General features: G+C 38.0%; 1 protein-coding gene and 1 pseudogene across 1 annotated transcript; both read left to right on the plus strand.

The window, feature by feature from the left end:
* Positions 1 to 4,200: 4,200 nt before the first annotated feature.
* LOC143536091 (BTB/POZ domain-containing protein At1g21780-like) lies at positions 4,201 to 5,114 on the plus strand. The gene is made up of 4 exons (XM_077030165.1): positions 4,201 to 4,237; positions 4,281 to 4,396; positions 4,469 to 4,984; positions 5,022 to 5,114. Exons 1-4 carry the CDS (start codon positions 4,201 to 4,203, stop codon positions 5,112 to 5,114), a joined length of 762 nt encoding a protein of 253 aa, XP_076886280.1.
* Positions 5,115 to 8,117: 3,003 nt separating this feature from the next.
* On the plus strand, positions 8,118 to 10,322 carry LOC143536092 (BTB/POZ domain-containing protein At1g21780-like; annotated as a pseudogene).
* Positions 10,323 to 10,723: the final 401 nt, after the last annotated feature.

The raw sequence follows: 10,723 nt of genomic DNA on the forward strand, positions 1-10,723 counted from the left end.
ATCATCCCGGTCTACTAACTGTTGTTCTAATTCTGCATTTTTTGTCTCTCCCATGGCATAAGGCAATAAGGAAGGAGGCTCCCTACCATAGACGATAGTGAAAAGAGTGGTGCTTGTTGCCGTGTGATACCCCGTGTTATACGAATATTCAGCCCATGGTAAATAAGTACTCCACTTTGTAGGTTGTTCACTAGCAAAACATCGTAAATAAGCTTCAAGACACCGGTTCAGGACTTCAGTCTGCCCATCCGTCTGGGGATGGTAACTTGTACTCAATTGGAGCTTAGTTTGGCTTAAGCGAAATAGTTCCTGCCAAAAGTGACTGAGAAAAACCACGTCTTTGTCAGATACGATGGATCGCGGGAATCCATGCAAGCGAATTACTTCCTTACAAAAAATTGCAGCCACCCCTTTTGCAGTGAATGGATGCGAGAGGCAAAGAAAATGAGCGTATTTGCTCAAACGATCAACCACCACTAATATAGTATCGTAACGACCCGAAGGAGGTAAGCCGACTATAAAGTCCATGGAGAGATCCTCCCAAATCTGATTGGGAATGGGTAAGGGCTGAAGTAAGCCAGCAGGTGATAGTGTTTGGTATTTCTGTTGTTGACAGATTACACACTGCTGCACAAAAACTCGAACATCTTGTTTCAACTTAGGCCAAAAATACCTTACTGAAAGACGCTTTAAAGTCTTTAAAAATCCCCCATGACCATCGGTTGGGGTATCATGTGTCTCCTGTAACAATTTCTTCTTGAGATCAGGCACATCAGGTATCACTAAGCGCCCTTTATAAAATAGAAACTGATCAACGATGGAGAAGCCAGCAACTGATGATGGGTTAGCTTGTAATTTGTTGACAATATCACTCGTAACTGGGTCATTTTGGAGTCCGAGTTTGATGTCAGCCACCTCTACACAATAGGGCACCATCAGTGTTAATAACTCACCCGAATGGGGTCGGCGTGATAAGGCATCTACTCCTTTATTTTCTTTCCCTGCTTTGTGAATAATAGAGAAGTCATAAGGCATAAGCTTTAATAGTAGACGTTGTTGCTCGGTAGTTGTAATCCGCTGCTCAAGTAAGAACTTCAAGGTGTAATGATCGGTACGGATGAGGAAATGTCGGCCAAGCAGGTAATGACTCCACTTTTGTACTGCCAATACTAAAGCCAACAGCTCCCGATCATAAGCTGATTTAAATCGATTAGAAGGGGAAAATCCCTTGCTAAAATAAGCCACGGGATGTTCTGCTTGGGACAATATCGCCCCCACACCATCAGAAGAAGCGTCACATTCAACAACAAATGGTTGTGAGAAGTTGGGTAACCTCAAAACAGGTGTGGACAGCAGTGCTTGTTTCAGTTTATTAAAAGCATTTAGGGCTTCTTCCGACCATATGAACCCATCTTTCTTTGTCAACATTGTGAGAGGTCACGCTATCAAACCATAGTTTCGAACGAAACGTCTATAGTATCCCGTTAGACCAAGAAAACCTCTCACTTCCTTGACTGTTGAAGGTATCGGCCACGATTGCACTGCTGAAATCTTTTCTTCTTCAACTTTAACACCTTTTGAATTAACCACATGCCTAAGGAACACCACTTGGGGCTGCCCGAAACAACACTTCGACATCTTAGCAAAAAATTGATTGTTGTGTAGCAACTTTAGGGCCTGTTCTAAATGAGACCGATGTTGCTCCATGGTATGGCTGTATATCAATATATCGTCAAAAAATACGAGTATGAAACGATGTAAAAAGGGGCGAAATAAATCGTTCATAATGGCTTGAAAAGTGGAAGGCGCATTTGTCAATCCAAATGGCATCACCTTGAACTCGTAGTGCCCTGAGTGAGTACGAAAAGCTGTTTTTGCAACATCTTGAGCAGTTACTCTGATCTGGTAATACCCAGATCGTAAATCAAGCTTTGAAAATACCCGTGCGCCATATAATTCATCCAGTAACTCGTCAATATTCGGAATGGGGTACTTGTCGGCTACTGTTATCTTGTTAAGGGCTCGATAATCGACACACATTCTCCAAGTTTTATCTTTCCTTTTTACTAGTAAAACCAGACTCGAAAACGGGCTAGTACTTGCCTGAATAAACCCAGCTGCCAAAAGTTGGTCGACTTGTTTCTCTATTTCTGTTTTTTGCGAATGGGGGTATTGGTAGGGTCGGATATTTGGTGGTAGTGCGTTGGGAATTAAGGGGATTGAGTGGGTCTGAGTTCTAACGGGTGGTAGGGTTGTGGGTTCATCAAACACAGTGAAGTATTTGTCGATAATAGGTTGTAGTGGAGATGGAATTTGTGGGCTGCTCATTGGTTCGATAGCCAAGTGTTGGAAGCTAGATGATTTCTGGGTTCCCGTTTCAATACCTTTCAGCTTGTATCTCTTCCCTTCGATAGTGAAAATCATGAATAGTTCTTTCCAATTTGCTTGAACCGTATTCAAGGTGGATAGCCATTGAATACCCAAAACTAAATCAGCCCCTCCAATTGAAAAAGGGTGAAAATCTTGAATAATCTTTAAATCATTAATCTGTACAGAAAGTCTTTTGCAAATATGGTGACATCGGATTACATCTCCATTGCCAATTTGAACCCCGAAAGGTGGTATCGCTTGGGTCTCAAGATTAATCTCTTTCACCAAACAATCTGAGATAAAATTACGGGTAGAACCCCCATCAATTAAAATCAAAACCTCAGTGGAATTTAACATACCATGGACTTTCATCGTTGTGGGATGTGATTTCCCAAGAATAGCATGTAAACTGATTTCTGCTGTCTCTTCTTGTGCCTCATCATTTTTAGGAATTTCAGTTTCATGCTGCACCCCCAAGTCCTCATCGGCTTCTAACATTTTCAATGTACCAACTTTACATCTATGCCCAGGACTATATTTCTCCCCACATCTGTAGCACTCACCCCTTAATTGACGGTTTTGTCTTTCCGTGTCTGAAATTCTGAAGGGAGTTTTTTGTTGGTTCGAAGTTTGAGGAATGTGAGGGATAATGGTTTTAGAATCAAGTGGCTTGGAAGTTGATGCCCCGGTAGAACTTTTTCCGGGTCGATGCTGGTTGGATTTAGCCTCAAATTCCAAAGCAAGACTCATGGCGTTGTAAACAGTTCGTGGTTTGTGTATCCTCACATCAGCCTTTAGTTCTTCCTTCAATCCGTTAAGGAAAACCCCTAATAAACAATGTTCTGGCCAATTCGAAATCTGCGAAGATCGCTTAGCAAATTCTTGACGGTATTCCTGGACCGACCCAGTTTGTTTGATACTGCATAGGTGTTCATCTGGATTTTGAAATTTGGTTGGACCGAAGTTCTTGGGTGAAGGCTTGCACTAATTCTTCCCAGAAAGTTAAAGGATGATCGTCTGACAGCCAGGAATAGAGGTCTAAGGCATCTCCCTCTAGGTGCATGGAGGCTATTTCTACCTTCTCTTCGTCTGGTATTAGATAATACCGAAAATACTTTTCTGCCTTTAGTATCCACCCACGTGGATCCCCTCCATTAAAAACAGGAAAATCAATTTTGTTGTAGGGTTTGTATCCAGATCGTCCCCTCCACGAGCTCTCCCCTTCGTCAAACCTACTGCCTTTAGAACGGTCTCTTTTCAAGGCTGCAATGTCTTCCTTCATTGAATCCATAGACTCCAACTTTGCAGCAATAGCAGCCAGTTGAACAGCTATTTGCTCTGTGTTGGATCCACCGCTCTCAGAATTGTTCCGGGTTTGAACCATCTTTGTTTCCCGGCAATGGAACCAAATGATAAGATCTAAAATTCCAGCAGGCAACTTTTATTTAAACTGAGATAAACAGCCCGATTCGAAAGGGGCAATGTCTCCAATTACACAATACTTTGATAATGAAAAACTAGAATGAGGAATACAAAGTAAGAAGCATGCTTTTATTAACCCAAAATATGTAACTGTTGGCATAGGAACAGCCCCTCACTCCTTTATCTTCCTGTTAATAAAGGCCATATTAGCTACTCCCCACTCTTCCAACTTACCACTAACTCCTTGACCAAGTGGATCCAGCTTAAGCCCAAAAACAGAATTCAGCTGGCCCGCATTGGCAGCTGTGGCCCGTTTCCTTCTTCTCGAGTATACTTTAATTGGGCCTTTATCACATTGTCTATAACATCTTGTTTCACATTTGAAGAAATGTTCTTATTTTGCTTATCATGGTCCTCCATCTTTACAATTTATCAACCAAATTTTGTTTGACGAGGGTGTCCTGATACATCGTTCTTTAATGTTACAGTTTTTAAGAGACTTCTTCGGACATTTGAAGACTTTGTTTGGACCATTGAGTCTAATATTTCTGGTAGCTTCATCATTGAAATCGAGTTTCTGGACCTGCAGGTTCATTCAGCAAATGTAAGCATATATCAATTCATTTGTTTATTAAATTCAAACTGGATCAAATTGCCATATGTAATTTTATTGCAGGAACATGAAATAAGTTCAGTATGGCCAACTGATGGAATGCTAAAGTCATCAGCATGTGAAGGTTCTCTTCGGTCTCTTTCTCGCATGTTTCACGAGTCAATTAATACCGATGTCACCATTAACACGTGTGACGGAACCTTAAAAGCTCACAAAGCAATTCTTGCTGTAAGTTCCCCGGTTTTCCACAGCATGTTCCTACAGAACCTTAAGGGAAATACATCATCCATCATTGATATCCAAGACATGTCACTTGAATCATGCACCGTCCTTGTTTCTTACTTGTATGGAACCATAAAGCACGAGGATTTTCGGATGCACCGACATGCACTTTTAGGTGCTGCAAATAAGTATGCAGTTTCAAGGTTGAAGGATATATGTGAGGAAAGTTTGTTAGAAGATATAAGCACGGGTAATGTTCTTGAGAGGCTGCAGGAAGCTCGGCTTTACCAGCTTGATAAGTTGAAGAAGGGGTGTTTGACTTATTTATTTGGCTTTGGGAAGATACATGATATTAAAGATGAATTTATTTGGCTTTGGGAAGATACATGATATTAAAGATGAAGTTAACGAGTTTTTTAAGAGTGCAAATAGAGAACTAATTCTGGAGATGTTTCAAGAGGTGCTTACCTTACGGAAACCGGCTTAAACAATTAGGATTATGGTGTGTGCTTACCTTATGAAAATCGGCTTAAACAATTAGCATTAGCTTTTCAACTTGAAGTTGAAAACATGAATGAGGTATGTTAGCAGGAAAGTTTAGAGTGTTTGATGGTTGCAAACTTCAACAGATTTGGGGTTTTCCTTGATGAATTCCGCATTAGAATTATTGTAGATCAGTGATGTTATTTTTAGTTTTATTTTCTTTATTATTTAGTTCGTGTGACTCTACTTGATAAACGAGTCAATTATTCAGGGCTACAATATTCAAATTATATATATGTTTAATTTACAACTTCTTGACATGTATTGAGAGCTTCATAACATGTATCTTATGCATAAGAAGTGGTCTACATGTTGTACATTTGTTTTGTAACACGTCTTCTTTATGTTCTCACACATGTCAGTTTACACCTGTTGTGTCACCGTCTCTTTCTCTTTTATTTTGCAACTACAGATCTCTTTTCATATTCTTGATCGTCACGGCCAATGCCATCATACAACCACCGCTCACCATCTCCGCTACTTGGTTACCAAAAGATGGTTGGATGCGTTAAATTTATTTGACAAATTGTCGAGTAAGTTTCTCTCATAAGATGGACAAATGTGGTTATTACGGGGATCAGGATTGTTATCGGGTTCCTTTTTGGAACCGATTCACCCCCACTATTGTCGAGTTCCTTTTCCAAACTCTAGGTGGCGGTTTCTTGGTGGTGGTCTGCTGAAGCGACACCTTTGTGGTTGTCGTCATTTATGATTCGTTGTATCAGTGGCCTCCAAAATGTCCGGTTACCCAATATCGATGTTTTACCAGCGTCTTACTCTTTAAGGCCTACTTTGTCTTAGCTTGGTTTACAAGGGCTATATTGATCATGTATCTGAGCCCATGATGATGATTGTCTATCGTTACCAGGTTTCGATTCGTAACCCTTGGTGGCGATTGAGTCGATTTGGCATTTTATGACTTATGCTAAGTTTGTTTTGTTGATAATGGTCAGCTATGATGATTATGTATCTGTGCCAATTATGATTCATTTAAAAGTTTTTTGATGTCTTTTTTTTTTTTTTTTTTTTACTTTATAAAGACCTGAATGCAGTTTGAAGGAAATGCTATGATTGGTTTTAGTTTACAAGACCCACGGTTATTTGCTTTGTAACAGATTTGATCTCAAATTGCGTTCTATTTTGGTGCAGAAAGGAAATTTGGTTCAAGTTATATATTTGGCCTTTCTAAGGTCAAAAGGCAGTTTACTTTACCACTAGCAGGTCGAATTTGATTTCAAGTTGAATTTACTGCATGACTCCGTCAAAGGGCAGCCTTGGCTATTTGTTTTGCTTTGATGATATTTGAAACGGTAACGTATGTTGCATCCGTATTGGATACGTTGCCCACCATATTGGAGATCTGAGCCTTTGTTTTGTATAGTTGATTTATTTTTATCTATTAAATTCATCTGGTGCTATGATTTTATTTTATTTAATTTATTTCATTTGTGTTATGATGATTTGAAACCGAGCTTTGAACTAATTTGTCAGTTTTTAAAGCCATAATGATCAAAATTGAAAAGATTCGATTGACTCTTGACCACCAAATCTGAGCTTCGCCGGTGGTTTCACAACTGTGGGGGGTCGAAATACTAGTTGTAATTTATTTCCCAATTTTAAACATTCTAATTTAATTTAATATCTTTATTTATCATACTTTAGCAACTTATTCTAACAAATAAATTTTAAATTTTGTTATGTTTTAACTTTTGAAATTTTAAATATTATTTTTAACTCCTATAATACCTCAGTTTTTTTTAACAACATCAATTTTCTTTAACAGCGTTTGAAACTAACCTCAATATCCGAGTGAGTATCGGGATGTTAACCATTCATGCTGATTTTGACGTTCCAAATCTAACTCACCCAAGAACACCATCAAAGAGGAAGGAAAGTCAGAATTTGAATGATCCATACATCCCGGGGCGGACCTAGTGAGTAACTAGGGGTAGCCTCCGCTACTCCTCAACTTTTCGTAGATAGTGCAAATTTATTTATTTATTTGTCGGTTTTCGTATTTCGCTACCACTGGAAAAATATTACGTTACCCCTATTTGCTTAAAGCCTAGCTAAATTAAAAGCTAAAACCAATTAAAGCTCAACCAAACTAAAGCCCAAACCAAATAAAACCATTGTTCGTTGTTCCTCTGGACGGACCTCCACGCTGCAACCAAGTAGCTAACGACCGTTGTTCCCCTAGTCCCTTTTTTTCATGGTTTGACTTCTACTTGTTCAATTTAAGTACTTTTCTACTTTTACCTAAAGTTGTAATTGTTAATTTGTTTATATATATATTATTAATTTGGAATTGCTTATTGGCAATTGAATATTTGAATGATTGATTGTTGTTTGTTAGATATCTGGATAATGTAACTTGTGATTGATTACGGATTTAGGGTTTATGTCTAAATTGGAATTAGTTATGGATTTAAGGTTTATGTGTAAATTGAAATTGATTATGGGTTTATGATTTAAATTTTGTTTCTTCTAAAATTAGAGAACTTGAAAGATGAAACAATAAAGTCATATTAGCAACGTTTTTAAACGAAAATTTCAAAACAATGATGATATCGGTCCAACACCAATTTCGAACAAAAAAATATATAAAATATTTTTGATTATTGTATGAAATACGGCAAAAAAAAAAAATCGTTTACATTATATGAAATACGTTAAAATTAAGAATTTTAAACATTACCCCTGAAATTTTAGTCTAGATCCGCCATCGATACATCCAATCTAGTTTTGAATAAAATACTAACATTTCCAACCCATAATTTAATAAGTGTGAAAAATTAACTCCAAAATTTGTTATCACTAAAAATTTAATCTGATTCTATAAAGATTTCTTAAGATACGGTTATATATGATAACCTTTATATAATACACCTCTTATTATATGAGCAAAGTATATAAGAAAATATTTAGTTTGGTAGAGTGGACGAAGATGGTGGTAGAGACGGTATCCAGATTGGCTCAATGGAAGTTGACGATTGACAACTTCGGATATTGTAGTCTCCGTTCCGAATCTTTCAAAATCGGCATGTGGAATTGGTATTAGTTTTCTCCATCCATGCTAGCATGCTTTTGTAGTTTATCATTAATATTATTAATTCCTGGAGGTTATGCATGAACTTGGCAAATATCATTGGTGCAGAGTGGCTATCTGTATATTAGTCTGCTTCCGCAGCCCTCCTTGCTATCCACAGAACACCACCCTTTCGCCAAGTTCATATTACGACTCACCACTGGAGCCGGAACCAAGCGATTACAACTGTTTGTCTCACCAGGTTTATCTTCTTATTTTTAATACTTTTTAACTTATACAACTCCCCTTGATTTTGTTTCAATGTATCTTTTTTGAATTTACGGATTCGTTATATATGATTTCAGGATTATATAACAAGTTTTTAGGGTTTGTTAGTTAATTCACAAGTTTGTGTATCAGTAAACTGATTTAGTAAAGGTAGTAGAAGTATATAGTTTGATGAAAAGTCTGCTATTAGATAGCCTATTAGGGTTTGCAATCAACCGTGAATCAGGGTCGTCTCACAGAATCAATAAAATTTTTTGGGCCGAGGGCGAAAACAATTTTTGGCCTTAACAAAAAGGGATTTTTCTTGAGTTTAGATAATTAAATTTTTAAATGAGTATACTTGTTATGATTTGGGTTGTGCAAAATTTTTTTTTTTTACAAAAATAGGGTTAAATGAGTTGAGTAATTGGGTTTAAACATTAAAAACAAATATTTTTTTTGCATAAAATTATATATAAATTAAAAAAAAGTTGGGGCCTACCGGATGATCGGGTCGGTGGTCGTCGACCACCCTGCCGTCCTTTAAAGCCAGCACTGCTGTGCATCGTGGCAGGGATAGGACGGTATTTGTTTGGTTAGTTGCGGTATTGTGGCAACTCCTTTTTGCACATGAAAATGTGATGCATGAGCTTCGGGCGTGAAGGGAAGGGAAGTGGGGCAACATGTTTTTACAACCAATCATATTTACCCATACATTTTTTTAATATTAAAAAAGATTAAAATAATACTGGTGCTATTAGTTAAACATTACGCATTATTATGGAAATGTCTGTGAATGCCCCTCTACGTAGCAGTGTCGTGATGGTACTTTTTTTTTAGTGAAAGTCACTCTAGTACACATGGTCTAATAATATCTTATTTCACATATGAATAATTGTTCTTATTTTGCTTATCATGGTCCTCCATCTTTAGAATTTATCAACCAGTCTTGGCTTACTTTTCCATTAAAAGTGGCAATCTTGTTTTAACGGGGTTTCCTAATGCATCGCTGCTTAATATTGAAGTTTTCGAGAGACTTCTTCTGACATTTGAAGAATTTTTCTGGATTATTCAGTCTTGTATTTCTGGTAGCTTCATCATTGAAATCGAGTTTCTGGACCTGCAGGTTCATTAAGCAAATGTAAGCATTTTGATTTCATGGCAACTCGTGATTAAATGCTGAATCATACGTACAACACATATCAATTCATTTGTATTTTCAATTCAAATCAGGTCAAATTGCCGTTTGTAATTTTATTGCAGGGAGATGAAGTAAGTAGTATGGCCAACTAACGGAATGCTGAAATAATCAGCAAGTGAAGGCTCTCTTCGGTGTCTTTCTCGCATGTTTCACGAGTCAATTAATGCTGATATCACCATTAACACGTGTGACGGAACCTTAAAAGCTCATAGAGCAATTCTCTCTGCAAATTCCTCGGTATTCCACAGCATGTTCGAACACAACCTCAAGTAAAAAACATTATCCACCATCGATATCCAAGATATGTCACTAGAATCATGCACCGCCCTCGTTTCTTACTTGTATGGAACCATAAGACAAGAGGACTTCCGAAAGCACCGTATTGCACTTTTAGGTGCTGCAAATAAGCATGCGATTAGGATTTATATGAGGAAAGTTTGTTAGAAGATATAAGCACGAATAATGTTCTTGACAGGCTGCAAGAAGCTTGGCTTTACCAGCTTGAGAAGTTGAAGAAGGGGTGTTTGACTTATTTGTTTGACTTGGGTAAGGTATGTGATATTAGAGAAGCAGTTAATGACTTTTTTAGTAGTGCAGAGAGAGATCTAATTCAGGAGATGTGTTAAGAGGGGCTTACTGTATCAAAACCGCCTTAAGCATTTTGGATTGTGGTGTGAAGAAGCGTGGATCGACTTACTTGTATTCGATCTGCGTTCCTCGGGTGTGAGTGTGCTATATCACCGATGGTTTTCCAGAATATGAGTTCTTCCACCTACAAAACGAACAGCACCGTGAACTTACCCCTCAGAAAGGGACAGAGGGGTCCTCTTTGGGGTAACCCTCTGGTGTGAGAATAAGATATTGTAGGAGAAGATAATGAGAATGTGAAAATGAGTAAGGACTTAGAATATATTTTCTTGCTTACCTCCCACTGTGGAGGTGGTGTGGTATTTATAGTATTAGGGTTTCCAATGATTGGGCTCAGACCCAATTAGGGCCTTTTTGGCCTCCTCCTATTGCTTTGCGCCACGTGTACTTAGGACACCTGGTGCTTTTT

Source organism: Bidens hawaiensis, unplaced genomic scaffold (genome assembly GCF_021521415.1).
Source record: "Bidens hawaiensis isolate Kalapana, Puna unplaced genomic scaffold, B.hawaiensis_p1.1 tig00010732_1, whole genome shotgun sequence".
Classification (NCBI taxonomy): domain Eukaryota; kingdom Viridiplantae; phylum Streptophyta; class Magnoliopsida; order Asterales; family Asteraceae; genus Bidens; species Bidens hawaiensis.

Coding starts and splice junctions, on each gene's coding strand:
- LOC143536091 (XM_077030165.1), top strand. CDS start 4,201: ATGGTCCTCCATCTTTACAATTTATCAACCAAATTTT. Junction 4,238..4,280: donor CAATTTATCAACCAAATTTT/GTTTGACGAGGG, acceptor TTAATGTTACAG/TTTTTAAGAGACTTCTTCGG. Junction 4,397..4,468: donor TGCAGGTTCATTCAGCAAAT/GTAAGCATATAT, acceptor ATTTTATTGCAG/GAACATGAAATAAGTTCAGT.